The sequence below is a fragment of the Pipistrellus kuhlii genome, unplaced genomic scaffold (assembly GCF_014108245.1).
Source record: "Pipistrellus kuhlii isolate mPipKuh1 unplaced genomic scaffold, mPipKuh1.p scaffold_m20_p_7, whole genome shotgun sequence".
In the NCBI taxonomy this organism is placed as follows: Eukaryota; Metazoa; Chordata; class Mammalia; order Chiroptera; family Vespertilionidae; genus Pipistrellus; species Pipistrellus kuhlii.
In genome coordinates this window covers 1502677-1524751 of record NW_023425573.1, presented here as the reverse complement: position 1 = coordinate 1524751, position 22075 = coordinate 1502677, and the positions used below count along the sequence as shown (strand labels likewise).

Sequence of the window (22075 nt, the reverse complement as noted above, 5' to 3'; positions counted from 1 at the left end):
TATTTTTGGCCCCTCCACTGGATATTACAGTTTTTACCAGACACAAGAGGCAATGTCGAGTCATGTTTAAAAGTACAGTTTCTAGAGCCAGATGGCCTAGGTTTGAATCCTTGCTCTAACATGTCGTTTACTGATCTCGTGATCTTGAACAAGTCCTTCAACTACTTTGTGCCTAGTCCAGTTACCTTTTGCTGGTGGCATGCTATCTCTATTTTAAACAGGCCTCACGAGAGTCCCATGGAATCATGAGAGATGATTTTTTAAAAAGATGTCATCTAAGATATCATTTAAGAAATGTCCCACTGGTGTGCTGGACATGTTTGAATCCCAGCAGCTGGGACCTTTTCTCCATGTACAACTAGGGATTATAATGAGTTGTTAATTGACTGGGGAATTTAATAGACCAAACAAAAACGAAGAATGCCAGAATTTCATTTTCTCCCTATGCAGCTTTCTTCCCAAGGATATAAAAGGCTTAATCATAGATGGGGACAAGACTGCCTGTTGTGTCAGATACTGTTGTTGTTTTTCTGTTTGATTATGAAATGTTTCATAAAAGAGGCAGATGCAGAGAATAATATAATGCGAACATATTTTCCCATTGTCTAGCAATATATGACCCTAAAGTTTTGCCATATTTCTTTTTCTTTTTTTTCTTAAAAAAATAAATATTTCAGATAAATGGGGAGCCCCTTGTGTATCCCTTTCCAATCCTCATCTTTCTTCTCCTCCCCTCTTCCTCTTTTTCTCAGAATTTGTAAGGTTATACCATGCTTATTTTATACTTTTGGACATAAGTATATTCATAAATAATATTTAGTGTTGTGTGCAGCTCTCAAAACTGTGATGCTATTATATGGGGCATGTAATTTTGCAGCTTATTTTTCCTCAACCATCTGTTTTTGACATTTATTTCTGTTGATAAACATTGCACATTTTTTTTTTGTTTTTTACTAGGTAGTAATAGCCCATTGTATAAATATTCTTCAATGTTTGTTTGCCTTCTCCTGTTGATGGATGGTTCGCTTGTTTCCAGTTTGTTATAAACAGTGCTGAAGTGAATTTTCTTGCTCATTGTATCCTGGTGTACATGTATAAGAATTTATCTATGGTATATACACCTGTAAGTGAAATTCCTGGGCTTTGGGATGAGAACCAGGAAACATTGTTTTTTAATCTCTGGAAAATGTAAACCTTGAATAGTCGTTCCAGAAAGACAGACTAAAATCTTTTCTAATTACCCATAATTAGTTTTCATTCAGAATTAGAGTCTGGTTTTGCCAGAATTCTTTAAGAGCAGTTACCATCCTACTATTTCCCCACCCTGAGTTGTGCTGAAATGAAGGTGGTACCGATATATTGAATAGTTCATGACAACGTCGGCTTAGAACCTAGGAATTGTCTTTGTCCCATGGGCCTTCCAGCCCAATGTACTGCTGTTGACAATGGTCCCAGGAACCTGCCATAGGGAGGCGTGGTTGTCTCTCCCCCTAAAGGATAGGTATCTAATGGCTTCCAGGTGGTACTATATGGTTTTCAGCCTTCTAACATTCTTCTCTAGGTGTTTGCTGAGAGCAAAGATGAAATTGCATTAGTCCTTTTTGGTACAGATGGCACCGAGAATGCCCTTGCTTGTGAGGATCAGTATCAGAACATCACAGTGCACAGACACCTGATGCTACCAGACTTTGACTTGCTGGAGGACATTGAAAGCAAAATCCAACCAGGTTCTCAACAAGCTGACTGTATCCTTTTTCAGCCAAAGAAGACTTAAGAAACGTCCTTTAATCTGTAGGATCATAATTTATTTTGGGGAGGTTCTCTGAGTCCCAGCTCTGACTGTAATGGCATTTTTGGCTCTGAGGACATGAAGGTAATGTGTGTTAGGATTTAATGGGAAATTATTTGGATTGGGTTGGGTGCCTGGATACCTGCTCCTCCAGAATAGAATCTTGTTCCCTTTTTGCACGAGTGAGATTGAAAGGTTGGGAGGCATAGGAAGGGGAAGATTCCAAAAAGTATATGTGTGTATCAGTGTGCAGAGGGTTTGATAGTGGTGATAGTCAGAAATGTTTGGACATGGAGCAGGTATTTCTAGAAGAGTATAATATATACATCTGTAAGTGAAATTCCCGAGCTATAGCATTCTCCGTGCTTTCCCGGATGGGGGCTATTTCTGTGTCAAAAATATGCCCATAGCCAAATTGTGAGATTTCCCGTTCCTTCCACAGGCACCCTGACTTAAAGGGGTTACTCTTATTTTTGTAACAGTTCGTACTGCCTTCCTGGTCACTAGGAGGTGCTGCTGTGCTGGGAGTAACTTACAAACGCTACATTATGGCTCACTTAATTTTTAAGAATTGGACTGTTAATCACAAAAATTGGGTTCTAGTCATTGTAAAATGGCATCATCATTTTTGATTAAATGAGTGAGATAAGTTAGATTACCTTTTGGATTATTTTATTTCTTATGGTTATATGTCTCAGGATGTATAATATGACATATAGCGTATGTGAGTATATGATTGGAGGAAGGGTCGTTGGGCAGGTACTTTCAGATCATCACACAGTCAACCCAGTGTCTACAGTTTCCAACACTGTGGGCTTTATTGGGAAAAAAGTTGCATATTCTTGGAATAAAGGGACTGTTTGGTCAGATCTGCCCTTAACTAGCTGAGTCCTGGATGCACTCATTGTGTGCATGGATGTGATTCAACAAGAAACTGTGTAAGTGTCTCAGCTGGAGAGAGTTGGAAATGAGCCTTTCTGAAAAAACTGTATGGCTTGATATATTCCGTGCATTACGTGATTCATTGTTAATCAAATGGCATGTTTGTGTGGCTAAGGAAACATTTGATAGAATTCAGTGGTTGAGTTCAAACTCTCATATAAGCTTAAAAGGAGGAAGGAATATATTGGGAGGGAATTTCTCTGGGAGGAATAAAAGTTTGGCTTATTACAGATTCCTTTCTATTTGACTTAGCTAATTACCTGGAATTTTTATTTTTTATTTTATTTTATTTATTTATTTATTTATTTATTTAAAAAAATATATATTTTATTGATTTTGTACAGAGAGGAAGGGAGAGAGATAGAGAGTCAGAAACATCGATGAGAGAGAGTCATCGATCAGCTGCCTCTTGCACACCCCCTACCTGGGATATGCCCGCAACCAAGGTACATGCCCCTGACCGGAATCGAACCTGCGACCCTTCAGTCCCCAAGCCGACGCTCTATCCACTGAGCCAAACCGGTCCTGGCACCTGGAATTTTTAAAAATACTAAATAGTATGGTCCATATGTTATTGAAATTAGGTGCATAGTAACTCTGGTCAATTTTCTAATTCATTACTTTTTAATTACTGTGCTTTTAAAATATGTATCTTTGTTTTTTGTTTTGTTTTGTTTTTTAATATATTTTATTGATTTTTTTACAGAGAGGAAGGGAGAGAGATAGAGAGCTAGAAACGTTGATGAGAGAGATATATCGACTAGCTGCCTCCTGCACACCCCCTACTGGGGATGTGCCCGCAACCAAGGTACATGCCCTTGACCGGAATCGAACCTGGGACCCTTCAGTCCTCAGACTGGCGCTCTAGCCACTGAGCCAAACCGGTTTCGGCAAATTTCTCAATTTTTATACATTCTTTGCACTAGCCCTGTGAGAGGAATCAGACCAGGGTGTTTGGTAATTGAACCCTTACAAGGCTGATGTTGTAGTACATTGGGAGTGCTCCCTGTTTACCTTCTGCCTTTCTGGAAGCTGGAAGGGGATTCTTTTTAATCACAATGACCACACCTTTACCTGAAGACAGAGTTATGAAATGAGGGACATAATTCCAAATTATTAAGAAATTTTGCCTAAGTTGTTGAAAGTATGAGTTATAACTAGGTGATTAGATGTTTGGTAGAAACTTAACTGAGTATCAAGAATATGTTGACTTCTCGAAGGAAGGTAATACATTTTGTTAACTGTATCTAGATAATTCCTTAGCCTCTTTCTGCTTAGTAAACAAGTGAAGGACATTTGAATCTGTAGGAACTAATTCAGGAGGATGATTTCTTAATGTGATAACTCTCTCTTGTAGAGGAAAGAAGTTTGAGAAGAGGCATATTGAAGTGTTCACTGACCTCAGCAGCCCATTCAGCAAAGATCAGCTGGATACTATAATTCATAACTTGAAGAAATCCAACATCTCCCTGCAATTCTTGTAAGACTGTAAGAATAATGCTTGTAGACAAACCCTGTGCTCTCACATGTAATGAGTGGGCCTCATTATAGAGTGCTTGGTTCCCAGGAGTCTTTGCTCTGCTCTGACTTGGGATCTGTCAGATGATTGACTTCAGCAAATATTCACTGATTACTTTCCATGTTCCAGGAACTCTTCTGAGTTTTGGTGATAAAGGGATGAAATTCACAGTTAAACAAGAATTTAGCTTAATAGCCGATGGTTTACTATTCTTAGACTCAAAGAATTGAGGAATTAAAGGAAAATTTTGAGCATATTCAATCGCTTGCCTACTTAGAGGATTTGACCCAAACAATGACCTGATTGATGGAGTTCTTTCTTAAACAGCTCAAGAGAACTGTGTCTTAACAGTAGATATTTTTTGTGTAGGGAGAAATGTCAACTTAGGAATCATTTTAAACATATATAATGCTTGTTTTTAATTGTTTTCCAGATCTAAAGGATACACACATGTGCAGAAAAACAATTTGCTTATGCGTATTTAGAGATGAGATGTATGAACAGAGAGGGGAAACATATTTCACAGTTTGTTGGGGAGAGAATCCCTCCCCCAAAACTTGAATTTCCTCTCCAGGCATTTCCATTCTTTCTCTTCTATGAAAGTTCTTTGACTACACCAATCCTTCCTGCTGTGTCTGTAGCCTATTTTTTCTTGTCCTATTTTTAGTGAAAGCAGAGTGGTATTGTAGGATGTTGAATTATCAGGCTTCTGGGAACCCTCCTTTTCTCAGACCGAGAGCTCTATTAAAAGGTCCCCAGCTCAGAGTGGTAAGCCTTCGGCTTTAAAATGCCTGCCATGGGGAATTGCATGTATGTCCCTCTTAGAACTGCGGAGGGGCATGTCCTTTCTGTAGAAAAGTAGTTCAGAATAACCATCATACTGGAACTTGTTAAAACGATACCTCACCGAAATTAAGTGCTTTTTAAGTGACACTTCTCTTATTGAATTGAGATTTTTTTCCCCCCAGCACTTCAAAAGCCCATCTTGGTTTCTGTTCCCTGTTCATAATCTTAGGATGCCTTTACATGGCTGAAGCATACTGCACTTATATTTATTTATTTACTTATTTTTATTGAATTTACTGGGGTAACACTGGTTAAGAAAAGTATACAGCTTTCAGGTGCACAATTCCACACACATCACCTGTACACTGTATTGTGTGTTCACCACCCCACATCAAATTTCCTTCTATCACCATTTATCCCCCCCTGTACCCTCCTTCACCTTCTCACACTCCCCCTCTTCCTGGCAATCATCACACTGTTATTTGTGTCCATGAGTTTTCTCTCTATTTTTTTTTTTTTAAATATATCTTTATTGATTTCAGAGGGGAAGGGAGAGGGAGAGATAGAAACATCAATGATGAGAGAGAGTCATTGATTGGCTGCCCCCTGCACGCCCCCAAATTAAAGAGGCTTCAGCTACTTCAAAGTGATAGAGCCCCCGCCGAGTAGTTCGGTTGGGTAGAGCAGTGGTTAGAGCCGTGGTCGGCACCCTGCAGCTCGCGAGCCACGGTTTGCCGCTCTGTTGACTAATGAGTTTGCTGACCACTGTCATATGCTACCCTTTACCTCTGTGCACACAATATGCCACAACTGCCTAATCCTCACAGCTTCCAGCTACACGGTAACATTTAGTCTACCAATGGTCGGCAAACTCATTAGCCGACAGAGTGGCAAACCGCAGCTCGTGAGCTGCAGTTTGCTGACTACTGGGTTAGAGCATTGTCCTGATGTGCCAAGATTGCAGGTTTGATCCAAGGTCAGGACACTTCCAAGAATCACCAATGAATACCATACATAAGTGGAACAACAAATGGATGTTTCTCTTTCTCTCTCTCTCTCTCTTTCTTTCTCTTAAATCAATAAATTAAAAAACCCTCATAGAATATTGGGTAAGAGATAAGTGCCATTTGACAGATAAGAAATGTAAAGCTCAGAGAGGTTGATATACCCATTTTCTCATAGCCAATGAGACAGGCACAGGATTGGGACCCAGTGTATTGCCTAGCTTCAGGACCTGTGTTCTTAACCAATGCCGATCTTCTCCTGATAGTTTGCCTTTCCCAATTGGCAAGGAAGATGGAACTGGGGACAGAGGAGATGGCAACTTGCCCTCGGACAACCATGGGCCCTCCTTTCCTCTAAAAGGAATTACTGAGCAGCAGAAAGAAGGCATTCGGATGGTGAAAAAGGTGATGACGTCTTTAGAAGGTGAAGATGGGCTGGATGAAATTTATTCTTTCAGGTGAGAAGTGAAAACCTTGATTACAACTTTCAGTTGTACTATATACATTTCTCTTTTGATCATAGGGCTTCCTAATGTTTTCTTTTTTCTGGGCCTCTCTTGAATAAGCAGTTCTTCTTTAATAAATATTTTGATTTAATTCAAGAAATAGTATACCAGTCCCTAATTTTTATTTTTTAAATCTCTGGATAATGTCACATAATTTTCTTTGCCCTTTTCTTAATTTATTTTTCATCTGTACCAAGGGGATCAATCAGACCACTGGTGGTCCATGAGGTCCGAAAGGTTGGCGACCGCTGGTCTAGATTTTATGCTTTGGATGTGTTCAGTCATTAGTTCCTTTCTTCCTTATTTTAGGGAATACCACAAATTCCAGATATCATCTGTCATCTCCTCTGTTGTTTGGGGGCCAGATAAAAGTAGAATTGATCTGGATTTATGTTCTCAAGAACCAACAATTTACATTGTGTTTGCCACTCCTCTATTTTCTCCCCTCTCTCCCCAGTAAGAAACCTAGAATTTTCTATCTGCTTCGCCTTAAAACTAAAATATGGACTTCGAAGTTCCTTTATCCCCTGAGAATCTTCATTTAACTCTCTCCATTCTGTACAGATACACGTGCCTTTTATTTGGGAGAACTAGAATGAAATAAGAATTGTAGAGTTGTGACAATGTATTTTAGGGTGGTGCCCACCCCATGATACCCTAGACAGGAGTTCTTACCCTCAGGTCCGTGTTTTCAGGGGGTTTGGGGAACCCTTTCTATGGGGTGAAATTTATTTAGGAATGTGCTTTTATCATAGCCTCAACATGTCCTCGGTCCTGAAAAAAATGTTAGGAACAACTGGCTGAGGTGAAAGAAAAGATCGAACAGAGGAAGATAGAGATGTTTGTTTTTACCTGTCACTGAGCCAACTCAGTTGTACCTGGTTTTCTCCCAACTTGTGATTGCCACATTCCTGCCATCCCCAGCTGTTCCTCCTCTCTTTGTGATTGACACCAGTTCACTTCTCCTTCTACAAAATTAAGCGCATCATTTCAGTACAATTAACAGTTTTCAAATAGTTGCTTTCATTGTATATTTATTTTTAATTTATCTTTATTGTTAAAAGTATTACAGATTGCCTTTATTTTTTATTAAGTGAGAGTCTGAGACAACTGTGTGTCTTTAAGAAAATTGAGAGGTCTTCCATGGCCTGGCCCTGTCAACTGACCATTGGCTCTAATTTGTCAATAAAGATCTTGGCTTATAAATCGGTAAGTAGTTGGTGCACATATTTTTACAGAAATGTTACCTGGCAGACAAATATGCTTATGTAAGAAACTGACAATTCATGAGCGGGTTACTCAGTACTGTGCTTACTGCTTCTTTAACTGCTCTGCCTGTTCGTATCATCTCTATCTTTTGGGAAAGGGCATGCTGGAAGAGGAAGCTTTATGAATTATCTCTGATGGAGATTGATTCCTTCATTTTTCTTTCTCTCCATAATGGTTAGTCATGAGTTTCAGGCCTTCCTTTCTCTGGAATGCATAAAGTTTTATCATTATCATATCTAGCTTTTGTTTTCTTTTAAATTTTCTTACTGGTTTCCGACTACTGATAGATGTCTCCCCTTTTTTTATGATAACTGTGGTAATAAATGTATGGTCTTCTTTTTATTCTTTTGGTCTGTGGGTTTAATATAGAAAGTATTTGAATACATACTAATATTAATGTTTATTTGTGGTTTACCTTGGGGGAAAGATGAAATGTAGAAAGAGTTATGAAATAAACTCAAGTTCCCACAGTAGACAAGAGCAAACAAAGCAGTTCATCTAGATTAACTGATATGGATGATTTTCTGTAGAGAGCATATCAGATTGTCACCTTTTGTCAATTGGAATCCTTGCTCTCTCCGCATTGATTTATTTATGTATTTACTTGTTTTCTTGTTCGTTTGAATTCAGATTCTACAGGAGAGAGTTAAAAAGTGTTGGACAGTTGTGGATGCAAGAACCCTAAAAAAGGATGATGTACAAAAAGAAACCGTTTATTGCTTGAATGACGATGATGAAACTGAAGTTCCGAAAGACGACACTATTCAAGGTATTAGAGTAAGAGTACCTACTTTTGCTTAAAAGAGCTGTTCTTCAAGGTGATAGGAGGTGGGCTGGGATTTACATTACTATTGTTTAGAGATGTTTCTCTGTGTCTGGAGACGCAGCTCTTTGAGGGGATCATGAGACGTGAATCCCGAGGGGTCCCTGGTTGGAGAGGGTGCCAGCTGGGCTGAGGGAACCCCCCTCCATGCACAGATTTCATGCACCAGCCCTCTAGTAGTTGAATATGGTTTGAGTTCAAAGAGCATAAATGTGCAACTTTTGTCTCTCAAACTTTCTGCAGTTATTCACATACTCCCTTTTCCTATCCTCTGCTCTCTACCCAAATATGTAGAGTTCTATTTCTTAGAAGGACTAGTACATGTGGGCAAAGGAATAAGGTCATATGTTGTAGTCTATTCTATCTTTTTTGCTGTCTACAAAAGTTAGAGTTATTGATTTACCTTTTAAATAGATGAATGAAAAAACCCAGAAGAGTTTTCACTAGAAATTTTCACGTTACTATTAAACAATTTAAGTAAGAAGATGTCTGATGACAAAAAAGTTAAAAAAACATTTGGTTTCGATATCACTCTTAATCATGTGCCATACATTTCCCTGATAACTTTTTGTTGGAAATTTTAAAAAAACACAAGTTTCTTTGTTTCCTGGAGTAAAAGTGCACATACTTTTCCTTTCCTTTAACCCAAAGCCAGAATCCTTGGATTTTGCTGATCCTTCTCCCCACAAAATATATAACACTGTATATACACTCTATGTATGACCTCCCATAGAGCAGAGGCCTTGGACAGAGTGGGAGTTTTGTGTTTGCTTGTTTTTTAGAAACCAAGAGCCACTCTAGCCAGTTTGGCTCAATGGATAAAGCGTAGGCCTGCTGACCGAAGGGTCCCAGGCTCAATTCCAATCAAGGCACGTAACTTGGTTGCATGCTCTTCTCTGGTCCAGATCCTGGTTCGACAATCAATCAATGTGTTTCTCTCACATTGATGTTTCTCTCTGTTTTTCTCTCTCTCTTCACTCTCTCTATAAATTAATGGAAAGATATCCTTGGATGAGTTTTAGCAACAACAAAAAAGAAACCAAGAGCCTATATTTATATGAGCAACCTAAGTAATTGAAAAAAAAAAAAATAGAAAATCCAATCCCAGAAATAAAATAAACTTGAATGCAGAAAAATATTTAATTTATCAATTGAATGTTTCTAAATAGAAAAATTTTGGCTTCTTCCATGAATTTTTTATAACATTTTGTTTTGAAAATTTTCTGTGGGCATTTTTCTCTGTGGTTCTCCAGGTTTCTGAAGAGATATGTTCATGTTGTTATGTTTACAAATCATGACTATATTTTAGTCAACCATGGTTTATCTTTAGAGAATAACTAATTCATTGCATTTGCTATATTCTTTCCTCTAGGCTGGATAATCATTAAGTAACTAAATTGCAGAATATGTACTTAAAAATGTAATTGGATTTTAATGGACTCTTTTTGTATATGCCGTTTGTGTATCTGCTGCTGCTGCTTCTCCATTCATCACAAGGGGCAGAAATTTGATTTTAGGGAATAGTCTATGGAGGCTTGATCTGGAGTGTGCGTGTATTGTTAGTGTATGTGGAGGGCTAATTTCAGCTCGTAGAGAATGAGGCCCCGTGTGCTTAACAGATGCTCTTCTCTTGTTCTCTAGGGTTCCGCTATGGGAGTGATATCATTCCGTTCTCTAAAGTGGATGAGGAACAAATGAAATACAAATCAGAGGGGAAGTGTTTCTCTGTTTTGGGATTTTGTAGATCTTCTCAGGTACAGGATTTACTTTACTAATTATGAACAAAATAAGTTACCTTTTTCTTGTTATTATTTGAGATGGGTCCTTTCATTTATAATATGTTTACTTAACTTAGTTTTTCTAAAATGTAGTCTGGGTGTTAGTGTCACTACTTTTGATTTTTAAAAAAATATATTTTTGTTGATTAGAGGGGAAGGAAAAGGAGAGAGAAACATCAGTGATCAGCTGCCTCCTACACACCCCCTGTGGAGTGATGGAGCCTGCAACCCAGGCATATCCTCCCTGACCAGAACTGAACCCAGGACCTTTTAGTCTGCAGGCTGATACTCTATCCACTGAGCCAAACCGGCCAGGACACTGTCTTTGATTTTTGAAGAGAAAATCAAGATGAAGAAAAGTCAGAAGAATAGATTTAATTGAAAGTCAATTTTTAGCTTTGGTGCCAGTCATAGCTCATAGTAGCCGTAAAGGAACAGTATCTAGTTTGATATTATATTGCTTTTTTGAAAGTTATGTATAATGGAGTGTTTATAGGAATGAAGGTCTAGCTGGGATTTGAATGTCAATGGACCTCTTAGAATATCATTGATTTATGCCAGTCACCGTCCATCTCAATGCCCAGCAGAAGGTCCAAGATGTGAAATTTGTTCATGTCATATGCTTTTTATTTATTTTTTTTAATACTTTTTTAAAATTAAATTATTATCTGTGTACATATCTTACCATTGCCACCCCCTACCATACATACCCTCCCTCCCCAGAGTTTTGTGTCCATTGGTTGTATTTATATGCATGTATACAAGTCCTTCGGTTGATCTCTTATCTCCCCCAGATCTCCCTACGCTCTCCGCTGTAATTTGACAGTCTGCTTGTTGCTTTGCTATCTCTATATCTATCTTTTGGTTCATCAGTTTATAATGTTCTTTATTATCATAAATGAGTGAGGTTATGTGGTGTTTCTCTTTCATTGACTGGCTTATTTCACTCAGCATGATGTTCTCCAATTCCATCCAGGTTGCTGCAAATGATGAGAATTCCTTCTTTTTTATGGCAGCATAGTATTTCATTGTGTAGATGTATCATAGTTTTTTTTATCCAATCATCTGCTGATGGGCACCTAGGCTGTTTCCAAATCCTAGCTATCCATATGCTTTTTAGATACCAATGCAGAGATACACAAAATAGACCCAGTGGGAAATGCAGCAATTCACTGAAGGCTCTGGGATACCGTATACTGCCCTAGAAAGGCTTATTAAAGATTCTTGGATATCTTAGATAAAATTATTTGTGAGGTGAATGAAAATGAAATCAGTATAAAATGTATCTTTTCAGGCTCTATAAGGATAAATATTTTTGTTGATTCTAGATGAACTCAATTGAGAATTATAATAAAAATAAATATTATCCAGTATATTGGGCTTGAACTTCTTCATGTTGCTTAAGTATATAGTCCCTGTATAATTCAGTGTTAGAATAATTCATTGAAGTTGAAAGAATCATTTTCATGATATGTGTCAGTTGTTAGATACATTTTTAAGACTCGTAAGCTGAAAATTGGGAAGATTTAAAGTTGATGAAATTTTAATGGTGAGAATACTTTTTGGGATTTGAGAGTCTCTAATAATTTTCTAACAAATTATACTAAATATGCTTTATATACTTCCCAAAGTGAACTCACTTTGGGAGGTATGTAAACTTAAAATTTGTGTTTATTTTGTGTCAGTGCTTATGAGTCTTTTCAGTGAAACAGAACCTTTAGTCAGACCTGTTTGTACAAATTGGCCTATTGGAAAGTGGCCTTCCTAATTCCAGACAGGCAGAAAAGACCTACTCAAAACATCTGCAGCCCTACCATTTGGCCCAATGGATAGAGTGTTGGCCTGTGGACTGAAGGGTTCAATTCCAGTCAAGGGCATATGCTGGCTGGATTCTCCAAAGGAGGGTGTTCAGGAGCAGCCAATCAATGATTCTCTCTCATCATTGATGTTTCTATCTCTCTCTCCCTCTCTCTTTCTCTCTGAAGTTAATAAAAATATATTAAAAACAACAATAAAATAAGACCAAAAAAATCTGCAAATGTAATTCAGAACTCAAAAAATTGAAATCATCTATGCCTGGCTGGGTCTGGGGGAGCCTATTTAGTGAATGGCAAAGCAAGAAAGAATGAGCTGGACAAAAAGTACATTTTCCATTTTTTAGAAACTTTTTATTGAATTTATTGGGTGGCATTGATTAATAAAATTATATAGGTTTCAGGTATACAATTCTATAATACATAATTTATGTATTATATTATCGAGTAACCTTCCATCCACCATTTATTCTCCCCTCTATTCTCTTCTACCTCTCCTTGTTCCCCTTTCCTGCTGGTAATCACTATACTGTTGTCTGTGTCTGTGAGGGTTTTTGTTGTTGTTTTTCTTAATCCCTTCACCTTTTAAAAAGATTTTTATAAACTTTTAAGTCATGAACTATTTTGGACTCTTGTTTTTAAGCTCTAAACTATTTTTATCTTAAGTATAATCTCAGACAGGTACAATGAAGATAACATAATAGCTATCATTTATCCAGCGATTATAATACTCCTGTCATTATACTAAGCATTTTATATAAATTCCCATTTCATTCTTTTGTGACCCTCTTAGGTAGATGCTATGATATGTATTTTATACATTAGGAAATTGAGCTTCAGAGCTGTTAAATGACTGGCCCAAGGTCACCTTGCTGGAAGGTGGTAGAGGTGGGCTTTGAACCAGGGCTCTGATTCCAAAGCTTATGCCATTGGTCAGTTGTAATCTTCCCACCAGATGGACAGCCTCATTTTTGAACAGTCTAAGTTTTACATACCTACTTTTGTGTATCATCTTAACAAATGTATACACATCATCTTGTCAACTAAGATAGTATAAGGAGGCACCTTGTAACAGATGAGTAATTATCATTAAATTGATAAAATCACATATTTTTCAAATTCCCTTAAAGTGAGGGAAACTAACATTTCTGGGTTGAAATTATGTAAAAGTTTTCATTCTATAAAATAGGATTTTTGGTTTGGGATATTTTTTTCTTTTTTTGAAATGTGAATTATTTTTCTTTTAAAAATTTCAAGAGTCCTTTCAATTTGTCTTTCTCCAAGTTGTCAGTGTTCTGGATATGTAATTATAGACAGATAAGAATTTAGCCAGAACTTCCCCTAAATGTCTGGCTGTCTTTTGAAAAGTCATTTAGGTGCCTTAGGAAGAGATTTCATTAGCTCTTCTTTAATCAATCAAGAATTATTACAAATTCTGATAGGAGGGCAAATTTATATAAATGTAGCAAACTAAAAATATAGGATTATTCCCATATTTCTTCAAATAATGGTTCTCAAATGGGGAATGGAAGTGGAGATGGAGGGAATTTGAATTACATGGGCCTATACCCATGAATTACATCCATACCTTTGAGACTTAGTCTTGAGCTACTGCGACAGTGCTCATAATTTCTCAGCTTTAGAGGTGGAAGGGCAATTGAAACCCAAAACATTTTAGAAGCATTGCCTTATGCAGCATGTGGCATATTCTTATAAATAAGCTTTAGGCTCAAGGGCCCCTAGACGAGAGAGAAGTTCTTTCATCTTATTCAATAGGTGCAGGTGGGAACTCTTTAGTGTTCATATCTCACCTTTGACCCCTTTGATACTGTGAGTAACTAAAGGGGGCAAAAGAACACACAGTGTTTATTTTTGCTTTAGTTACCCTTCCTCCAGTGCTCCCCTTCTGTTTAGTTCTTTGCTCTGGTCTCTGCAGTTCTTCGTTGCTCTTAGGACCACTTAATTTTGCTGATAAGAGATCATAATTGGTTGTTGTTAATCTCGCTAGTTTCCCCCTTCCCCCTTGAACTGTGGCAATGTACTACTCCAGAAGCAGTTGCCCAAACATACTTCCTGTGTTTTATGTCACTCTAGATTAACACACTATTATCTCTTCCCAGGATATTTGTGGCCAGACTTTTCATCTCCGTTCCAAACACATCCTTTAAATCTTAACTTGGGTGTCACCATTTGCAAAAGCCTTCCCCGAGCCCTCATGACCAAGCCCTCATGACCAAACTAGATGCCCTTCTTATGTGCTCTTGTGGTTACCAAACTGTATTATAAGTCTATTCCTGTGTCCTTATAGCACTGAATGTTAGTACTGCACTGTGGTTAATTTAATATTTATCTAAGCTCCTCAGGACAATCTGTATCTTATTCATTATTGTGTTTATAGTGCCCAGTACAATTTTGATGCATATTAGATGCTCATATATTTATTGTGTTGAATCTTAGGTAATATGTTGTTTCCAGTACTTGTCAATGTTTTTCAGTAAGAACATTTTGAATGGAATTTCTTAGCAAACTGTGGCTTTATGGTCTTATGTATAACTTATTTTGGATCATAACTGATTCTTTCCTCACTTACTCTTGTAGGTCCACAGGAAATATTTCATGGGAAATCAAGTTCTAAAAGTCTTTGCAGCAAAAGATGATGAGGTGAGTTGACAATGGGTCTTTGAGGTAGTGTCACAGAACTAAATTGTCATTTTAAGTGAATTGTTTGGGACATTTATAGTTTAAAATGACATTAATGTTGTAACGGCAGTGGGGAAATTCATTGTCCTTTCACTCTGAAAATGAAGAAATGACTAATGAATTTGTCATAGCATGAGCACAAGACCTTAGGAAATAGTCCTACCATTGGACAGCAGGTGAATGTTAAAAACAAAACTATTTGAACACATGCATTTAGTATGGGGATCTCAGAGTCCCATGATCAGAAAGGTTGGAGTCAGGTTGCCATTTTCATTGTGGTCGATATTGGACATTTAGTACTGGCTCTAGTGTCCTGGAGAGGAGCTTCACTGACTCTCTGGACCCCTTCTGTCATTGAGAAATTTGTCTTTTCCAACCCCCATCTCTTTGCACTCTTTCCCCACCTTCCCGAGAGATTCTGTGTTCAGGCTGGTTTCTGCCTGGCTAACAACCCATGACCCTTGCATCCTACACTCACCTGCCCTCTCTAAATATTTTCTGTGTGGCTTCCAAGTCAGAACTTATTTCCTTGGAGATGCTGATCCAAGCTGGAAGATTAGAATATAGTGTCTTTCTAAGGCTACTGAAGCAGGTCTCTATACATTTAAAATTAGTAGAGGTAGAAGGCTTGTTTGGGGTGAGGGGAAGGGTGATGGTATAAGAGATCTAGTCCTCTTACTTCTCTCTTTCTCCTCACTTCTGAAGGGTAGCTGGCAGCAAATCTAGTAAATGGAGATGCCATTATTCCATCAGAGCAGTTGACGTTAGGAGAGAGCACTCAGTACTGCACAGATTCACTGGAGCACAATGGGCTCTAATATGCGAATCCTCCAATTTAAAAATCCGAGTTCCTGGGTTTCTCCTAAATCAGATCCTGTTGGTAATCATGCAGTTTTGGGATGTATTGTCAACACATCTTAACTGCATTGTTAACTTCCGCTGACTGTAAGTCTGGAATTTAGAAGAATGTTAAAGCTGATTCATCAACTCATGAGACTGGATAAAATAATCCCCAAGTGGAGCTTTAGAGTAAGAGGAGGAGGGAGAGGTCCAGAGCAGAGCGTCAGGTTAGTTGGAGGAAGAGAGGAGTGGCTCACAATGTATAATAATCAGGAGGGAGTGTTACCTGAAGACAGATGAGAAAGTTCAGGGAAAGGGGATGGACCTGCTACTGAGAGGTCAAGGAGAACGGGAGCCAAGGGCTTAGCAATGAGGTCATGGGTGACTTCAGAAGATAATGTCAGTAAGACAGGTCAGTAGATGGATTAGATTGAAGAACAATCCTATGCTAAGCAGTGACAACAACAAGATGATTATTTCATGGAATTTAGAGGTGAAAAGAAAGAAAGATACATGTAGTCATTTATGGAGAAAGGGGGACAAAGAAAGATTTTGTTTAGGAAGGCTGAGACTTAAGTTTATGTAGAGGGTGAGGGTATGAATTCAGAGGATAAGGAAGATTGAGTGATAAGAGGGAGGATTTAGATAATGAAGTAAAGTTCCGGAAGAGGTAAAGTAAATGTGATCAAACGCAGATGAATAGAGTGGCCTTGAAGTGGGTGAAGGTGCACTTTAAAAAAAATCTGAGCCCTACCTGGTGTTTCTCAGTAGATAGAGCGTTGGTCTGCAGACCAAAGAGTCCTGGGTTCGATTCCCGTCAAGGACACATGCCTTGGTTGCAGGCTCCTCCTTCTCTCTTCCACTCTCTAAAAATCAATGGAAAAATATCCTTGGCTGAGGATTAAAAATAAATAAATTTTTAAAAACCTGAAACAGGAAGACAGTGGAACACAGTCTTACGAGTGTGTGGCTCCGTTGTGAAAACTCTCCCGTGTTGGATCTGTGTTAATGCTGCCTCTTTCTTATTAGGCAGCAGCGGTGGCCCTTTCCGCCCTAATTCACGCTCTGGATGAACTGGCCATGGTGGCCATAGTCCGCTATGCTTACGACAGACGATCTAATCCTCAGGTTGGCGTGGCTTTTCCTCACATCAAGGACACCTATGAGGTACAACCCACAGGGCTCTTATTCTGATTTTCCTCCTTCAGTTTCTGTATTCTAAAGAGTGCTTCTCAACTTAATGTGTGGGAGTCACTTGGGACAGCTTGTTAAAATGAATTCTGTTTCCGTATTCTGGGGTGGTGCCTGGGATTCTACATTTCTCACAATCTCCTAATGTTGATGTTGCCGGCCTGTGAACCACATGTTCAGTTACAATGGAAGAACATAAGTTAATATGAGTATGTAAAGGACCTTTTGATCAAATCACTAAAGGTTAACCATGACCTCCTGTTTGCCCTATCCAGCGACTTTCTCTTGGTTATCCTCCTTTCTGACAATCTCAGAACCTAATAGGAATAGATTACCTTTAATTTTTTAGAATAGCCTTTATTTACTATGAATAAAGTTTGAAGATGAGATTTTGTTGTGATTCTTGTGAAAGTCAGTTTGGTTGGCGATGTCCTATTTAAAATACAGGTCTGCATTTCTTATATCATCTATTCCTCAAAGATCTTACTGTGGCAGAACTGAAAAAGGGACAGCAAATGACTTGACTTGCACATCAACCTTCCTGACTCTTCTTATTTATTGTATTGGGCATACATTTCCTAGGCATCCTTTGGTAATCTTTCTTTGACATGTCTTTCATGTTTAATATTCTCTGTACTCTTTGCAGCTGTGTACAGCTAGTAACTGTAATCAAAACACTGTACTTCCCATGCACCAGCTTTGGGACTTCTGATTTTCGAAATATTTTTGTTGTGCCACTTTCACAGCACTTGGGACCAGTTTTATATTTTTTTATTAATTGGATTGTTTTTGCTTTTACCTCCTTTCTTTCTCATTAGTGTTTGGTGTATGTGCAGCTGCCTTTCATGGAAGACTTGCGGCAATATATGTTTTCATCATTGAAAAATAATAAGAAATACACTCCCACGGGTGAGTTTATTTCCATTTTGCTCACTAATTGGCTCCAAACACAAACTGTTCCTGGGAAATCACCTGTCTGCAGTCATTGGCTGGGGCCAGAGTTTCGCAGGATGGAGTCAGTTGGGTCCAAGTCGCATCATACACAGTAATGAAGATGGTTCATCATGTGTTTTTCCAGTAATAAGGACAGGATTTCCCTGAACTCTCCAAACACCCTCTAGGTTCCCGCTTCTGACTTAGGATTTATATCTAGGAAGCAGCTTGCTAGAAATGGATGTACATTCTCTAGTTGTGACCAGGTTTGCCCTTTATAGAAGCGAGTTGACATATATAGTATTAAACCTGGGACTTTAGTGTCATACATAAAATATGTTTAGTGTCATACATAAAATATGTTATAACTTTGACTTGAAGATTGATAGTGCTGGAGATTGCCTTTTCTCTTTGCCCTTTCTTCGTAGTTTCATGGTAACAGTTTAAGTCGCACTGTTCCTCATTTCCAGGAGTTACTTTGAGCTTGGCGTGGAAAGGCCATTATTAAGCATCTGGCTGCAAAGGTCAGGGGCTGCACAGAATGAGTCTCACAGATGCAGATCCTATCTTCCAGAGAGCTCACAGTTTAAGACAGCTGTAACACAATATAGTAGTGGGCCAGATGTAGAGAACATACCACAAGGACAAGTAGATGTTTTAGTTTACAAGTTTTTCTCTTTGCCTTTGTAGGATTAGGGAATAGTAGGTGACTCTCAAAGCTGGTTTCTCTGTGTGTTTCTTTGGTTAGACCGTTTGCACGAAGTGTGCAGCAGTAGGAAAGCCAAGAAACAAATGAGCTTCTGGGGCTTGTGTCTTTCCCTTCTTCTTGAAATGAGTCCAAGTCCAGGCGTGGACTTCAACATGTTAGAGTTGTCTCTCCCTACCTCTTAGTCATCCTAAACTTTAAATGAGCAGAACATTTAAAAAAAGAGACCTTGGTTGAGAAATTATGGTCATAAACCATTCATTCAGGACCTAAATAATACATTAAATATCTCTCGACCTGTTGATTTATTTTCTGTGAGTTGACTGTTTTGTTTGCATTTTCTCCATTGGAAAAATGTATTATTAAAACTGTTTGGCATATTTCCCAAGTAGACATTTATGATTTATGTAGGGGTGTGCAGTGCTAGAGTGATCTGGCCTGATACAGCCTGATAGCTTGTAACGACAAATGAAAACCACTGCATGTTCATACACAGGTGCCACCTATTTACTGTGTTGTTTACGTAGTCAGCTTACGATGATGATGGCTGTGCCAGTGCCTGAAGCCTCCCTAGAAAGTCCAGATATGGGCAAGGAAGGTTTTATGATAAATATCTGCATGCTCTTTTCTTCTGTAGTAGCTGTTCACAGGGAAATTTGTAGCAGTGATGGACAGAAGCATAATGGGTGTTTCAGGAACTGCTTACTCTTCTCTCCCTTTAGTGGAGTGCCTGTGGATGATCCAAAATTAGCACCTCAGCTTTTAGGAACTGAACTGCTGTGTGAATCAGCAGCATGAAAGTGACACGTGGTAGTTTAAGTAGAAGCATTTCTGAGAGAGTTGCCTTTCATCCACATTGCCTTGGGGCATGTCGGTTTTTGTTGACTAGGCCGATTTTTATTGAGGAGCCCTTGCTTTCTTTTAGGTTTTAGAAAAGTCAGAAAGAAAAGGAAGTCATGTGTTTGCTCTTCAGGATCTTCAGAGTTTGAATAAGTCATGAACACAAGTGTGCATATATACAGAGTGTGCTTAGTGCCATGGGATTTGTGAGAAGAAAGGGCTCCTTCTGACTTGCAAGGGGCAGGGGGGAGAGGGGGAGGTGGAGGGGGCGGGGGTGAGGGGGGGGTTGTGAAGGAATCAGCTCACTCTGCTCCAATGCTTTCTTCCCGTTAAACTGTGATACAAGTTCTATTAAATCCTTATAAAGTTAATGCTTTTTTCTTTATTTTTAAAAAAATATTTATATTGATTTTTAGAGAGGAAGAGAGAGTAATATCAGTGTGAGAGGGAAACATCAGTTTGCTGCCTCCCACACACCCTCTACTGGAGACTGAGCCCACAACCTGGGCATGTGCTGGGAATAGAGCCAGCAACCTTTTAATGCACGGGACCAAGCCCAACCAACTGAGCCACACTGGTCAGGGCTTTTTAAATGTTTTTCTCCTTTAATTACTAATTTTTTAAAAAAAATTCATTGAATTCTGAATATTTTGAATTGTTGTATACAGGTTGGGTTTTGTGTGGCTGTGGTCTGTGGTTTATGTGGCATTCCATTTTATTTAAAAAAATATGATTTTATTAATTTTAGAGGAAGGCAGGGAGAGCGAGAAACATTGAAGAGAGAGAAACATCAATCAGCTGCCTCCTGCACACCTTCTGCTGGGGATGGAGTCCAAAAACTGGGCATGTGCCCTGACAGCAGTCTCTTGGTGCATGTGACAATGTTCAACCAACTAAGCCTCATGGTCCAGGGCTAAACTCTCTTGCTTTTGATATGATTTCCATTGTCCAAAGTTCACTGAATGGTAGAACTGGGAAGGACCTAAGAGACCCGTTACTCTAAATAACTCATTTTTACATATAAGAAAACCAAGACCAAGGTAAATGATTTGCATAACTGGAGACTATATTTGGCAGAGCCAGGGCTGTGTAACCTGCCAGTATTGCTATGAATAGCTATGAGTGGAAAGCATTTGCTTTAGTGGAAAATAATAGAGTTCGTCTATTTTTCTTTCTGCTTCTTTGTTTATCCTTGTTTCAGAGGCACAGTTAAGTGCTGTTGATGCTCTAATTGACTCCATGAGCTTGGTCAAGAAAGATGAAGAGGCGGACACCATTGAGGACTTATTTCCAACCACCAAAATCCCAAATCCTCAATTTCAGAGATTGTTTCAGGTGAGAAAGGAAAGATGAACCAATCATACTTTTTTTAAATGAAAGAGAACTGAGTGAAAAATTAGGGTAATTGACCAGTCACTAGCAAATGTTTTTAATCTTCTCAGTTGCTCTATATGTTTAATGGGAGAAAGTTACCTTCTTTCTACTAAAAGAGAAAAATACTCTGAGCTTTTGGAAAGAAAGAAGTCAAGTTAGGGTGCTTTTAATTTCTTTTTGGAGAAAGGCTGTTGTTTTTTCAGCCGATTTTCCTTCTATGTGTTTTCCAGGCTTTTCTCCTTTTTTAAAATATCCAAATAGTAGAGTTTTAATGAAGTTTATAATAATCACTATTAGGGAACAAATGTTCTGGTGTCACATTTGTCAAAAATCTCATAATTAAAGGTAGCATAAAGGTCAGATAAAGAGGTTATAGTATGAAACTATTAAGGAGTAACTAAAGTACAGGGAAATATGAATTACTGAATCTTGGGTCAAAGGAATTGGGAGGTGTAGATTGGATTAAGGGAAACGGGAAGTTGAAAAAAGAACTGATTTATGCTGAGCAAAGGCCAGGGTTGAAGGGAAGGAGTATTCCAGTCCTGGATTAACTCAGTGACAGCAGGACTTAGGCCTTTCTGAACCCCCAAAACGGAAAATGATCACAGGCAGCTTTTTCAGGCAAACTCTTCCTCTCAAAGCAGTGGAGGGCCTGTTTCTGAAGGGGTGGGGCTGTGGATGGAGAGACCCTCAACTCCCTATTAACGCACTTCTTAAAGCATCCTTAACTAGCTCAGGGCCATATTGGGGCCCGCTGTAATTTTGAGGGATCTTCTACACAAGAGAAAGTGTGTGGGGATTTTTTTTTGTGTGTGTGGGTTTTGTTGTTGTTGTTTTTAATGTTTATAATTCCTTTAAATAATGAGGGGGGGCAGAGGGAAAACAACTTTTGTTCTAAAATTAGAAATACAAAGCTTAACATGTAAGGCCTGACTCAGTGAATGCATTAGTAGTCTAAGTGTAATCAAGTATAAGTTCTTCGATGTCTTTGACAACTGGACGTCAAACGGTCTTTGCCACTTACTTGCATTTTAAAATCCTTCTACTTTCCCCACAGTGTCTGCTGCACAGAGCTCTGCATCCTCAGGAGCCGCTGCCCCCGGTTCAGCAGCATGTTCTAAATATGCTGGACCCCCCCGCTGAGGTGACAGCTAACTGTGAGATTCCTCTCTCCAAAATAAAGACCCTGTTCCCTCTGACTGAAGCCATCAAGAAAAAGGATCAACTGACTGCTCAGGACATTTTCCAAGACAAGTAAGTA

General features: G+C 38.7%; 1 protein-coding gene across 3 annotated transcripts in view; it reads left to right on the top strand.

Annotated features, from left to right (window-relative positions):
* Positions 1-22075, top strand: part of XRCC5 (X-ray repair cross complementing 5) — a 69852-nt gene that overhangs the window by 4563 nt on the left and 43214 nt on the right. For all 3 annotated transcript variants that reach the window (XM_036421192.2, XM_045575369.1, XM_045575370.1), the window contains exons 3-14: positions 1562-1745; positions 2679-2727; positions 4089-4211; positions 6307-6498; positions 7641-7755; positions 8446-8584; positions 10280-10392; positions 14829-14891; positions 16800-16937; positions 17780-17870; positions 20642-20775; positions 21872-22068. In XM_036421192.2, the coding sequence (XP_036277085.1) occupies positions 1562-1745; positions 2679-2727; positions 4089-4211; positions 6307-6498; positions 7641-7755; positions 8446-8584; positions 10280-10392; positions 14829-14891; positions 16800-16937; positions 17780-17870; positions 20642-20775; positions 21872-22068 (1538 nt within the window). The remainder of the gene's footprint in view (positions 1-1561; positions 1746-2678; positions 2728-4088; positions 4212-6306; positions 6499-7640; positions 7756-8445; positions 8585-10279; positions 10393-14828; positions 14892-16799; positions 16938-17779; positions 17871-20641; positions 20776-21871; positions 22069-22075) is intronic.